The sequence below is a fragment of the Filicampus tigris genome, chromosome 11, assembly GCF_054856515.1.
Source record: "Filicampus tigris isolate MCC_2025a chromosome 11, RoL_Ftig_1.0, whole genome shotgun sequence".
Classification (NCBI taxonomy): Eukaryota; Metazoa; Chordata; class Actinopteri; order Syngnathiformes; family Syngnathidae; genus Filicampus; species Filicampus tigris.
In genome coordinates this window covers 19,373,259-19,387,769 of record NC_141227.1, presented here as the reverse complement: position 1 = coordinate 19,387,769, position 14,511 = coordinate 19,373,259, and the positions used below count along the sequence as shown (strand labels likewise).

The 14,511-nt window shown below is 42.7% G+C and overlaps 1 protein-coding gene across 5 annotated transcripts in view; it reads right to left on the bottom strand.

Moving 5' to 3' along the window:
* Nucleotides 1-14,511, bottom strand: part of phactr2 (phosphatase and actin regulator 2) — a 28,601-nt gene that overhangs the window by 6,751 nt on the left and 7,339 nt on the right. For 2 of the 5 annotated variants that reach the window (XM_086044702.1, XM_086044703.1), the window contains 5 exons: nucleotides 3,452-3,637; nucleotides 3,304-3,378; nucleotides 3,047-3,187; nucleotides 1,889-2,134; nucleotides 607-1,123 (listed from right to left, as the gene is read on the bottom strand). In XM_086044702.1, the coding sequence (XP_085900828.1) occupies nucleotides 607-1,123; nucleotides 1,889-2,134; nucleotides 3,047-3,187; nucleotides 3,304-3,378; nucleotides 3,452-3,637 (1,165 nt within the window). Of the gene's footprint in view, nucleotides 1-606; nucleotides 1,124-1,888; nucleotides 2,135-3,046; nucleotides 3,188-3,303; nucleotides 3,379-3,451; nucleotides 3,638-8,308; nucleotides 8,575-14,511 lie in introns of those variants that run through there. The other 3 variants (XM_086044706.1, XM_086044707.1, XM_086044705.1) reach the window with 2 other exon arrangements.

Below are 14,511 nucleotides of genomic sequence, written 5' to 3'. Positions count from 1 at the left end.
TGTCTGTGTTAAAATATAAAAAATGGAGAAACATTGATTTAATTTTGTTTTTGTTTTGTTAATTGTCACTGTCAAATAAAAAGCATAGATACACACATTTGTGTTGACTTCCCCTTTAAACATTTTTTTTTTTTAAATGTTCCCAGCAGGCCCACTAACTTGAAACACGGCATTCTGATTAATTTTGCCTTTGTGGAATATGAGTTAAGCAGCAAAATGCACTCGTTTTTATCCATCTCTGGGGGGCGGCCATTTTGTCATCTGTCTACTGAAAATGATATCACAACTGCTCACAACGACCAATCACGGCTGACCTGTTTTCTGAATCTGAGTTAAAATCTGATTTTTTTTCAATCTGAATTAAAAAAAAAAAACGTAATTTTCTTTTAATGGGACATCAGCATCTGAATGTTCTGAAATTGAGCTGTCCCGCTAACTCCATTTGGTTCAACTGCTTCAAGACACCATAAATCAACAATACATTACACACAACTGAAATGTTCAAGCTTTGGCAGAGGTCAGAACGCGGATTGAGTGCTTGCTACTTGTTTAATCCTTTCATCTTATCAAAAAATTAAAAATAACCGACTCCGGTGAGGATTTTACCTCCAGTCTGTCTCCTCAGCAGGCTCTCTGTTTTCCTTTTGCCCCTCGCCTTCCTCCCCTCTCGTTCTCGCGTCTTTCCCCTGCTGGGCGTCGCCCTCAGCGTTCACTTCTGTGAAGGAAGTGTCCTCTGTGGAAGTATTGATGTGGGGGGAGTGGACGGCAGGCTCTGGGGACGCATCCCGCAGGGTCTCTTGGCTCGGGGAAGAATCGTCGAAGGGAGCTTTGTCCTCCGGGGCGGCTTGAGAAGCGATGGGAGTCTCCTCAACCTCGGGGAGGGAACCTTGAGAAGAGCTGCCGTGGGCGTCCGAGGAGTTGCCTTCCTCCGGCTGAACGGGAACGTCCGCAGAAGCCTTCAGAGAATTGGCTCCAGATTTCCGGCTGCTCCGAGCATCGGCGCCTCTGCTGTGCGCCTCGGCGTCCTTGGGTGGGCGAGTGCGAGGGGGAACGGTGGAGTAGGTGGTGGTCGTGGTGGTTTTCGTTGAACCTCCGTGCGTCTTCTTTGGATGAGAGGACTTGGCTAAAAAGAAAAAAATAATGAAGTATAGTCCGCACATGTCACAGAAATGGACAAAGCCAGTCAAAGTCGACGATAATGATAACATTCAATTTTAAAGGATGTAGCAGAACTTATAATGCCCGTAAAGACGTACTAATTCTTGTACATTAAGAGCTGCAGAATTCGGAGAGGAAATGTGATTATAATATTAGATTTCTTCTATTGAAGGAAGGTGGCACCATTTCTGAAGGTGAAAAAAAGCAGCAGGATTTTCTCTACGACCAATTGAGGGGCGGCATTAATTAGAGCAGAGCCAACTACTTTGAGCAAAAGGCGGGCTACACCCTGGACTTGACGCAAGCCAATCACAGGGCAGGTATAAACAACCATTCACACACACACACACATTCACACCGTTGAGCAATTTAGAATATTCAATGAACGAACCTTACATGATTTTTGGGATGGTGGAGGAAGCCAGAGAAAACTCACACAAGCACGGGGGGATATGAAAAGCGCATACAGAAAAAGCTCAAATGTGAAATTAGCTGTCGAGGTTTTCATCAAACCTCAGAGTACATCTCACAATATTTATTTGGAGCTTTTGGGAAAATAAAAACACTCCAAATGACTCAAACTGGCACTACAAACTGCACTGTAAACATAAAACATCAGAGCAAAAGAAAATGGAAAGCAGAAAGTGTCTAAATCTATTGACAAAGTCCAATGAAAGCATGCAGGAGTGCGTACACTTCCATGCAAGAATATCAAATCAGCTAAACTTACCGATCACGCGACTACTGTTTGAGCTCCGCGAGTTACTTTTAGCTTGCGCCGCAGAGCCCGACTTCCCCGCTGCTTTGGCGGTCTTTTTAGCGCCAGAGGAAGCGTCCCTGCTGTGCCTGGCCGTGCCGGCAGCGCCACCTGCTGGCTTGGAGGAGGCGGGCGCAGCGGCGCTGTGCTGCTTTCTAGCTTGGGCATCCCGCGGGCGCGCTTGACCCGCCCGGGCGACGGGTTTAATGTCACTTTTCTCTGAGCGGTCAGAGAGATCACAGGGGAGGTTCAAAGTTAAAAAGATCGAATGCATATTCAGCGATGCAGATGGGGAAGCATCAAGTTACATGAAGGTAGAGGACAGGAGCAGTTGAAGGAGAATGACATTTAAACCACTTATGACGTAAATTCCACAAGTATTTCTTTTGTGATGCCACGACAGAAGGGTGGCAAGGATGGCAAAGAGGAAACAGTGTGAAATTTTGTCCAGTGTGAACCATGCCTCGAACAGAAGAACACTCCGAATGCCTACAGTTAAGAATTGCCAATTTGCCAAGAAGCTAGAAACAAAAGTGTCTTTAAAAACCTTAATGTTAATCCATTTATGGTAAACGCGGATTGTCAATAAATGAAGAAAGTTTAGAAAAGTTGCTACTCTCCCTAGGATTGTCCGTTCTTCAAAAATGACACGGCGCAGAATGATAAATGAGGAGAAGAATCACCCGAGAGTGTCTGCTAATGACGTACAGAAATCTCTGGCACGTTCCATATCTTTGTTTTGGGAAATCTTTGATTGGTAATACATTAAACACGAATGGGCATCAATGGGGGACACTACAAAGGAAGAAGCTACTACTGACTCGAAAAAAATGTTGCTACACAGTAAAGTTGAGTTGTTTGTAAGGAACACAAAATACAAAAAAAAAAAAAGCACACAACACCAAGAAAACCTAATTAAAACTGTAAATTACGATGGAGGTGGCGTCAGGGTTTAGAAGTGCTTTGCTTCTTCAGGGCCTGGATGCATCGCTATCATCAACAACAACAAAAAAATGATGAATTCCTCCTTTTTGGATTCTTGACTTATGAGTGCTCCAACTTCTTTTAGGCAGTTTCAATGCTAACACACACACACACATGATCCAGTTGTAGACGTAATATTTAAGTCACCTGTTTTGTCCTCGGTGCTCACGAGGCCAGGAGGCGGATCCGCAGCTTGGGTCAATTTCGTTTCAATCTCAACTTTGACCTGCTCCGGTGACACGCTGGATGTGGCGTGACCATTCTGGATTTCCCTGCTGACGGTCTCATCTGGTGAAGACATGAAGAAATATCAGCACCATTCCGTTTTGAGCAATTGAGCAATCCTAAATAAGTACATCCGGCTCCGGTCCTGTAGGTGGCGCTAAATGTCAAAATCGACAAACCTTGATCCGGAACGAGCACTCCTTTCTTGATGAGCTCCTCTCTCGTTTGTCTCGTTGAGATTTTTCTCTCCAAAACTGCACAAACCAACGACTTGAAGGTCAAATGCTGCCGGTGTGCTTGAGGAGGCGAAGGCACAAAAAAGATCACCTTTGGAGAGATCCTGGAACCTGTCGCTGCTCTTCTTCCTCCTCCACTTCCAGGGTTTTAAGAATCTCCCTAAATTGGACAGCTTTCCTCGCTGCTGCCGTGAGCCGGGCGCGTTGTGGGCGTCGGAACCGCTGTCCACCACCACGTCGCAGCTGGCCGGTGATGACGATTTCTCCAAACCATCAACTGAAATGAATGTGGGGACAAAACCGATCAATAATTTTGAGCTATATTTGTGTTAACTCATTCACTGCCATTGACGAATTTACTTGTCTTTTCACAGTCCAGTCATTCAATCCTAGGAACTTATTTATATATTTTTTTTCAACTGTTTTCAAACATTAGTGTAAAAGAGGGTCTGAAAATGTCTGGCAGTAAATGAGTTACAGTATACAGTATCGTACAGCATATTCAGATTTTTCCTTTTTCCTGGTGATAGTACAGCCTTTTCTTGGTAAAATTACAACCATGCAAAAAAAAATGAACAGTTATTTCCTCATAATTTTCATAATAGAAATATTTTTCTTTTCAGCATGTTGTTTGATTTGGATGCACTTCCCCAATCAATAAATTATTTATCAATCAAACAACTTATTTATCCATCCATCAGGGAATTTGACTTAGGTGCCACTGAATCTTAATTGTCCAATCTTGTCCAGGTTAACATTTTGGATAATTGTATGCTAAAAACTTTGCGGGAGGTCTTGGGGAACAACCAGTCTAGCATGCAATGTCCACAAAGGGATGCTTAGATGAGTTTGGTTTGAAGAACCCCGATTTAATTACAACAGACACTCTAAATCCCCTTCCAACATCTTGAAAGGTGTCATATCTCTTTTAAAAAAGGACCAACTCCTCAATTTTCACTTCCTCTAGGTGGAACAGAAGCATGTCCCGATACTTGTCTATTTCAGTAACCACTACAAAGCGCGTGTATCATCAGGCAGGGAAAGCGCGCAGTTTTCACTTCCCCCAAAGTGATTCTGCCCGGTTGTCGAATAAAATGACAGAGTACAGCATGTGCAAATACATGCACAACATGGCAATTAAAGTGCAATTAATGAAAACATGAGAAGCACACCACAGAGCTTGGGACACACCCCAGAGACTTATTTTCGGCTTTCATATTGGCACACAACTCCTGTTCCTGTATTGACGTAGAACAGGGGTGGGCAAATGTTTTGATTTGATTTTTAAAAAGCACAAGGCCGGGTCATTCGTAGATGAGGTGTAAAAATTACTTCTTTTTTTTTTTTTTTTTCACTTAAATTGTGAAATTAAAATGGACCCCTTTGATGAAATATGTCACTTTTTGTACTTTGTTAATAATTCATTTAATTTTTAATCAATTTGGCCAACAAAAGGGGATGACAGATAAGCACAAAAAGAAACAAAACGACTTCCGTCCCTTCCAAAATGCCTCGATTAATTAAACGTCCGTAAAAGCGGCCTCCTCTTTCCCCAGGCTCAAGGGCTCCTTGTTACAACTGCTGACTGGACACAACAGCTCCATTTCACAGTGGATTTCACAACGGGGGCGTTCCACTTTGAAGCAGATGACTCGCAACGTCATGCCACACGGGTGAGTCAGGAAGTGGTTATGTGTGTGTGTGTGTGGTGAGCGGTCACAGGCGCAACTTGAAGCACAACAGATGCTTCGCTTCAGAGTTAAGCCATCGCACGCCGGATAACGCGACAGACCAAATTGTGCTCGTCAGTGTTACTGAAAAAACAAAAGTGCTGAGTGCTGACAGACGGCAGATTTGTACGGCAAATAGCGAATGAGGGTTACGTGACGAAACTGGGTGAAAATGTTCGTGTTGTTTGGGAATTCACCAAATTTCGCAAATTTGGAAGCGATTGAACAAAATCTCTAGGACGAGTTTATCTTTGAAGAATATCCGGGGGGAAAAAAAAAGTCAAACTGGCCACTTCGAAACCAATATTGTTGACTTCCTGTGTTTTTTCACACACGGCTTCTTGCACACCTGTCAACCCCGGGCTGTGCTGAATCTTACAAAAGTTGTAATTCGCCCATAAATTTCTGTATATAATCGTACACAGTATCTATATATAATCTTACACAGTATTTATCGCTCAGCGGGAGAGGTGGGGGCGAGGCGACGCGCCGGATTAGAGCCAAAATGGACAAGACGAGTCCAACAAAAAACGAGTTTTTAATTGACTTTTTTCCCCCGTACAAAAATTGTTATACGGCATCCACAATTTGAAATGATCGAAAAACGTCTAAAATACGGGGAAAGCGTAAAAGTTGACAGGTATGTTCTTGAAACTTTTTTGTAGGTCTACTCATGATAGACAAGTCCACCAAATGTCATGTCGCTAAATGAAACTGGCTTCGGGGGCTGAATTTTTCAAAAAAAATCTTGCGACTCCAACTCGAATAACGTTTTTACTTTGTGCGAGTTTCTGAGCTCGTAAATGAAACGAGGCAATTGAAATGGACTCAGGCCTCATAACAGGAACATGCGCTGCTGTGGAGGAGGACGAGTTTGAGGAGGGGGAAAGGGAGAGGCTTCCTTCCTCCATGCCGTGACATCGTTTGGGGGGGGGGGGGTGGACATCACCAACAGGAAGAAGGCTGAGAGGCTGAGAAAGCGTGGAAAACGCTATCATGCAAGGAAAAAGTGGGTCACAGGAGGGACATAAGCGCTTTCAATCCTTCCTCAGACAATAAAATGGCCTTCAACTTGAAGTGTGGATTATGTCCACACTGCCGTGTATGTGCCAAAATTGCTGCGGCGTGAAACTGTAACTGAATGAGACAGAATCACTTCCCTTTCCTCACGGTTGCATAGATTAACTCATTCACTGCCAGACATTTTTCAGACGCTCTTTTACCTCAATGTTTGAAAAAATTTGAAAAAATTACATACATAAATTCCTGCGATTGAAAGGCTGGACTGTGAAAAGACAAATAAATATGTCAATGGCAGTGAATGAGTTAAGCATTTTAAGAATGTCGCAACACAATTATGTAACCCATAATGCTGCGCAAGTGCATTACCAAACAAGAAAGTAGAAGTTTACTCAGCGTAACATCTCCTGGATACCAAATACTCCCATAAAAACGACACTGATGTTTGTTTTTCGATAAGTATGCGGGCTGTAAAGAACCTCATGCAAACACTGCAGAGCATTCGTTTCTTTGATTGCATTTGTATTGGGAGGTGTAATTAGTGGTAATCTAGAATGAAACAAATCTCCTATGGAATTCCTATTGGGGAAATATGTGACAAGCACTCAGCCCAACTCTTGCAAAATGAAGCTACAGTTTACCTAGCGAGTCATGTTGCAAGTCTGTTGATGTTCTTGAGAAAAGTTGTGAATGGACTAAGCTGTCAGAAAAATATGTAAACACCTTAAAAAAAATCCTATATGAGGAGCCCAAGAAGAGTGAGTTAGCTAGGTATTTTTTATTCAATTAAGTTTTGTTATTTTTCAAATGTCTTGTTTTCACTATTATGGAGGAAATGCAGTTAAACTTCATGTGAATATTTAGTTAACAAAGATAACAACTGTTTCTGCCTTTGGAAAACTAAAACAGCTATGTACTATATGAGTGAGCCAACTTGCAAGTTTTTCAAGAAACAAGCTGTCACATGGCCGATTTTTTGTTTTGTTTGTTTTTTTGCTTTGACCCGCGAGCAAAAATTTGAGATATGAATGCAAGACGGTGGCAGCGAACTCAACTCAGAAAAAACTTGCGCGGTAAATCAACAATTAACAAAAATTGGCCTCAAGCTGTTTATTGCCCTTCCCAGTTGAGGTTTACTGTCAAACTACAGTATAAAAAAAAATGACACTGCGCGTTTAAAACAATCACATGACTTTACATTATGAAAATTCATTTAAGCCTGTATCTCATTGAGCGACAGAGTTTTGCGACCATTAAAACTGTTGGCGAAGGTCTTTGCGACCTTGAACGAACCCTGATGAAAAATCAACATTCGCTCCCTTCCCAAACACTTGCAAACCTTCGCCAATACGTGCTTTACGCCTAAACGTATTTTTAGGATGGCATCATATCCAGGTAGTTCATTGTGTGTGTTAGTAATAATTCAGAGACGTGTTGTTGTTTCACCCCCGCCCATCCTATTTTGTAACAGTTGCCATATTTTCTATATATTGGGCATGGTTTTAGAAGTTGGAGCATCAATGATACTCCTTGCAAGCACAAGGATGGAGAACAGGCATATTCCACACACCCAGAGCCGGGTTTCAAAACTCAAAACCTCAGAACTGTGAGGCATGTGTCAAACCACTAGTTCCGTCCACTTTGTATCTTTGATTGGCACATGGGCATTGTGTGATTTTTATGCCAAATCCAACAGAAGTTGCTCAAAACAGGCAGTATTGTGACCGGTGCAAAACAGCTGCAAGCTTGGCTAAGCTTTCTATGAAGAAGCGATAAGACCGAATGTTTGCTTTTAAAAGAGTCTGTCAAGTCCAACAGGTTCCTCCGTGTAGATGTTAGTGTACTGAGATCAGCTTCCACACAGTGCAGAACTGTACCTCTCGCTCTTGTGTTCTTTGATAAGGAGCCAACGATAAGGTGCGGTGTTAGTTCGACTAAAAGGTTAGGTCACCGCACGCTCTGTTAAACACGGCACGTTCATGACAAAAGCGACGAGTCAAGCATTTTGTAAACAATTCCACGGGCGTGCATGCAAGTTGACGAGTTGAAGCTAGCACGAAAGCTATCTTGAAAGTTGTCCCTGGGCGGAAACAACGCCAAACTTGTATAACCTCAAAATGACAAGGAGGGGGGAAAAAAAAGTGAAGTCACTTACTGGGGGTTAAAAAAAAAAAAAAGATCGAGGAGGAGGTACTCACCACTCGCTGTGTGAGACACGGCAGACACAGCGGTCTGGCCCATGTTCGGCTTCACCGGTGGAGCTCCGGTGGAGGAGGTTGCCCTCCTCAATCCTTAACCCGCAATCACCGCTCCCTGTCGCCGCATAAATCCCGTGCGATGCCACCGTGAAAATTCATGTCGCCAGCCTAGAATGAGAACTTTTCTTTTTTTTCGCTCGACTGACTGTACTGAGTTGCTGCTAGGTCGTAACTTCCCCTCCCGCCCCTGTCCTGTCCTGCTCTCCTCCTCCTCTCTCTTTCTCCTCCTCCTCCTCTCCGGTGGTGGATGCTTCTCATTCCTCCATGCAGATTAGAGGCGCTGCTGGGGCCCAAAGGTGAAGCCTGACACCTTTAGGCACCACCAGTTCACAATGCACACAAGAGAAAGAGAAAACGGGCCGAGAAACTTCAAATCATGTCAGTCGCGAATTTGACACCTATTCAACACAACTGAAATAAGTTTGGACATATGGGAAGTAAAAATGAAAAAAGAAAAAAAAAAACAAAAAACGGAGGTATTGTGGTTACGTAAGTGTACACACCCTCTTATAACTGGGGATGTGGCTGTATTCAGAATTAACTAAACTAATTCAAGTTAAAAGGGAGTCAGCACCACTGTGGTTTATATGTGATGGACTAAGAATTGGCGCCTCACGGCTGAAGTCAAAGGGCAGCCATCTTACATTGCCACTGATACTGACAACTCCTGATTGGTTTTCGCTGAAAACACTGATATCAGTGTGTGTTTTATACGAGGATCAGCTGTTCTCGAAGTGGGTGATATGGTGACCGAGTGGTTGTTTTGTTATGGTTGTATTATTGTCCATGTTTTATGTCAGGTGTTCTATAAAGTGCCTTGTTACAGCTGCAGCTGTTGTGAAAGCGCTATATAAAGTTGAGGTGGGTTTGTACAGGATGGCACTTCGAATCCATGTTTCGCCCTTCCAATGTGGAGTTTGCATGCTCTACTCGTGTTTGTGTGTGTTTTTCCCCCACTGTAATCCGGTTTCCTCCTGCATTCCCAAACATGCTTAATTCATCACACATTCCAAGAACATGCCTTTACTGATTAACGGGCTGGAACGGATTAATGGCATTGCAATTCATTTCAATAGGGAAAATGATATACGTAAATTGAGTTAAATTGAACTTTTACGTCAACGACACCGCTGTACAGCAAATCACACTTTTCCCTCATATCGGCTTTTGCTGAAAACCCGAAAGAGGAACAGGCGAGCGCGTGGCCTAAATGTCACCATATCGGGATTTCCAGTGTTCTATCAGTTCCATTGTTCCACTTTAGCACGTGGCAGCCTCACATTGATTTGTTTTCAAAGAAAAAGATTCAGCGTGAAGAGGGTTATTTTCATCAATCATCGTTTTTTTTAAATAGTCATGATACAAGTGTTTTATGTTAGCTGCGTGACCTCAGGGTGTTTAGCATGGCCGATCACACGCTCTTGCTTTCATCTGATAAAAAGCAAATAAACAGGAGTGGAGCCTGTGTGCGCGCGCTTGCGCGTGCACGTGTGAGTGTCTGTCATCACTGTTGACAAAGCGGGAGACTTGAGACCTCGCAGAGCAAATTATTTTTGATTGACGTAGATAATTATTTTAAGTCTCTTGATCTAATAAATAATACATGTAAATCAATCATTACTATACACGCAGAAATGTTTAAAGAGTAACTCACGGATATCCCTGTTTTGAAAGGTGAATTTATTTTATTTTTATTTTATCTTATTGTAATTCTTATTTGTTTTAATGTAAAATTGTATTTTTTGATAGTATTGTAGAATGTATGCAAAGATGTTAATTGGATTGCCTGATTACTATGTTTTACTTTGTTGTCTATATTCTGTTAAAAAAAAAAAAAAGTATGCTAACAACAACAAAAAAAGGGACATTGCAAGGCACAGCCACACTCCAACATCCAACTAAGACCAATAGTGCCATCTAGTGCCAAGAAGCACCGCATGCATGAAGAGTTTGTCCTGAAGCTGTTTCTGTCAATGTCAACACACCCTATGGTATAATTCAAACTGATACAGCGCTTATGCACAGATTCACAATTAATGTGCTGCTAGCGTGTTCAAAAGTATTCAAGTGTATATGTAAGTCTACGGGTCACAGGACACGTGTCTGCCTGTTTAACCGATCAAACAAGACCCAAGAGGCCTCTTTCACACAGAGACCGCAAAAGTACTGCATCACAGCTGTACGAAAAGATTCTGGATTTTTCTTTCTTGCCTTTTACACAGAAGCCAGTAAACTGCCTAACTGTGTGTACTGTCACAGACATTGAACGAAGAGGTCTAGTGCGACTGAAACGGACCATTGTGGGAAAATTATATTCGCCGCACATCTACCGATGTGCTGCAACAGAAAAATTACGACCCCGTATCAAGTTTTGAGGGTCCACATACATTAAAGTATTAATTTTTATTGAACCACAAAAACAAGATGCATTTGTCAAGGAAGAAGCGGATTGCCACAAAAACAGAGAACGGGCAAAATTAAAGGTGAGCTGGCGTCTTTCCCAGCAAGCTTTAGGCGAGAGGTGGAGTACATCCTGGTCTGGGGCCAGCCAATCACAACGCATATGTAGACAAATACCCTATCACTTAACTCATTCACCGCCAGACATTTTCAGACCCTCTTTTACCCTAACGTTTGAAAAAATACATAAATAAGTTCCTGGGACAGAATGGATGGACTGTGAAAAGACAAATAAATACGTCAATGGCAGTGAATGAGTTCAAGGGGATGTCAACCCAAACATATTAGAATATGTTCTATGCAAGCCCACTAGTTGAAACAAGGCATTCTGCTAAATGGAATAAGAGTTAATCCACCCGTTTTTAGCCATTTTTGTCACTTCTGACGACTGAAAATGACATCACAACTACTCAGGGCTCAGGTAATAACCAATCACGGCTGTTTTCTGAAGCTGAGCCGTGATTGGTCGTTACCTGAGCAGTTGTGATGTCATTTTCAGTCGACAGAAGTGGAAAAATGTCCGTCCCCTGAGATGGCTAAAAAGGCATGGATTTTTCTGCTTAACTCATATTCCACAAACGCAATATTAATCAGAATACCGTGTTTCAACTAGTGGGCGTGCTGGGAACATATTCATGAAAAAAAACATGTTTGGGTTGATTTCCGCTTTAAAGCTGAAAGTAAAGCCAACTGGTCAAGAGGACATGCCTTCCAATAACAAGTATGTCAAGATGACATTTTTAGGGATGCCGTGGTGTTTTTAAGTAACAGCGCTCACCCGAGGGATCCTGACCTTCTAATTGACCGGAGGAGGAAAGGGCTGAGGGGAAAAAAGGCAGTCATCAAATATTAAAGAGGTGGCCTCAGCGGAACAAGGGGCTAATAATTGTTTAAGTGCTACTTTTGAGAGCCTCCACCCACCCCCCACTTCCACCACTTATTTATTAAACTTCATCGCACAATTCAATCTAATCAGATAATACGTTCAAGTAATGAGTACACACTCTTTCCTTATAGTCGCAGCTTTGGAAATGATGATTTTGGGTACCTTAAAACCTGCAGAGTCTTTTGGCAGTATTACAGGACTGGTTACTGTCATGTCTCCCGCTCTTCCCATCCGCCCCGACCGAGCGCTCCTGCAATCCGATCTCCTGTTTGTTGTATACTGTTTGGCACGAGCCATAATGCTAAAATGTTGCCTGTATTAAATCAATAGCTGACATCCTGCCAGACGGGCAGCCGGAGAGCTGGAGCGAAAGGCTGGCGATAGAGAGCGCGAGACGGCGACAGACCGTGGCCGAGCAGCGTTTGGTAACCGGCGCTGAATAAAGGCCCTCGGTTTGCGAGGGAAGAAGGCGGCTCGCACTTGCAGACACTTGTATTAGAATGAAGCCAATAAACAAATGAGCATTCCTTCCTGCTCCTTCGTATTATTTTAGATACAGTCATGTCTGAGCTGAGTACAAACACTGGAGGAGCACAGCCACTTGAATGTCTTGTTTGAGTCGTTGAGGCCTGCTTTTCGCTGTTTTATTATCCAAACAAAGGCGTGATATGGTTTGTTTTCAAAGCGCTGTCACTGACTAATGATGGTTGATTTGCAGCTCGGCAGATGTACGAGGTCTGTCAGGAAAGTTCCAGGACTGGTGCCCAAGAAGATACATTTTAAATCCCCCAAAATTAAATCACACAGAGAATGTGAGTTAGGAGGTTGCTTCAGCATAGCGATGTTCTTCTTGGTCAGGAACTGTCAGATGCTCAGGGCATTGTGAGCAGGCGCGTTGTCTTGGTGAAGTAGCTATGAGTTGCAGGATTTCTTGGTAGAATTGCTTGTTGATCGTCTGGCCCACACTGAATTGGAACACTTGTAATTTGGGTTTCAAATACTTTTCTGACAACCTTCATACAGCAATTATTAAAGCAACAATAATTGGGTTATTTGTTTTGACCCAGCAAATTGGGTTAAAGATTAATTTTGGGTGGGCTGAAGAGCTGAAGCTGGTTTGCCATTTTTGACAGGTTGTGTACTGAAGTTAATGTATCTAAAATACATCATGTGGGTGGCTGGATGGTTCACACAGGGATTGGGGTTCAAATCCCAATCAGACCCAATGCTGTGATGTTGTTCAGCGGTCCTCCCCTTGCCCCTAAAGTAAGTTGGAGTTCTTGCTCTCAAACTCATCACAATATAAAAGACTACGAACATAGTGGTTAGACCGTCTGCCTCAGAGTCAAGCCGTTCTGGGTTCGAATCTTGGCTCGGGCCCTCCTGTATGGAATTTGCACGTTCTCCCTGTGCTTGCGAGGACTGTCTCCAACAACAGAAACATGCATGTTAGGTTCAGTGGCATCTCTAAATTGTCCATAGGTTTGAATCTGAGTGTGAATGGTTGGTTATGTAAAATAGATTGCCATTCAACACAACAAGTAGTTATCTTTAATTGCTGCGTCGATACGGTGTATATGATCTCTGCGATGATTTATTTGCTAAAATGTTTTTTTTTTTTTTTTTAATGAAACCTATCCATTCTTTAGTTGACGTTAGACTGGAATGCACTGAGGTCAGCCCTAGCGAACGCCAACTAGAATATTTCCATTACACGTTGGAAATAAAAGTGAACAGCGGGTATGTCGTTTTAAACACAACACACAAAGCTGACAGGTGAAAAGTCCGTACTTGAGCGGTTGAACCGAACCTTAGTTACTTACTCAGCGGTTATGTCAAGCTGGAATGCCGCTTCTCACGCTCCTCGTAAAACAAGACAACATGAATCATGCGTGAGGTGAGAATAAAAGTGGTTGAACCGAGCCTTTTGATTCCTTACAATTACTGGAGGTGGAAAGAGATGGGCGTGAGAAACAAAGCTCACAACGACATCTTTTCGCACAATGACTATAAGCAAATATTATATTCTAACGAGCCTTGGCACAATGAATGGTACTGATAATGCACTTTAAGGCTACTCAAGAACATATACGCACACTTGAACACAATTTCTCAACAGAAATCACAACACAATGAGGATATTTCTAATGATTTCTCTTCTGCTTAACACACAACTAATAAGAGTGTCTACATTAAATCCGACGACCTTATATAGGCTGCGCCTGCCTCCTGGAGCCACAAAAGCATCCACACCTACGACCTGTGTCATTCTAATACTACAACACGACCACTAATAACACCCACCTGGAATGCGCGACCGCGTTATGTGGGGAAATAACACTGCCGCTGTTTAAGGTGACTTCAAATACGGCGCGAGATTACAAGTCAAAACAGCCGAGAGCACCAAAAGCCTCGCTTAATGTTACAAAGTGATCTCCTAACAGCATTAGCATCTTGTACATGTTGCACAATTACGGAGTATGACACAGCCGATGCATGACATATAGAATATTTGCATGAGGATGAAAGTGGGAACTTGTCAAGTAAATAAATAAACACAAACAATGCTAATAAAAAAAAAATACTAATAAACAAACAAACGCTTATAGCGGAGAAAAACTCACCATCATGTTCCATGACTTGACCCAGGGAATATTATCAGCAGTGTGAGTTGATCCTCGCCTCTTCCCGACATACCGCCCTCCTCCACCTCCTCCTTCTCCATCCCTCGCTCCTCCCACCTGCCTGCCTCCCCTCCCTCCAGTAAAGAGCATTAAAACTTAATGTCTTTTTCCAT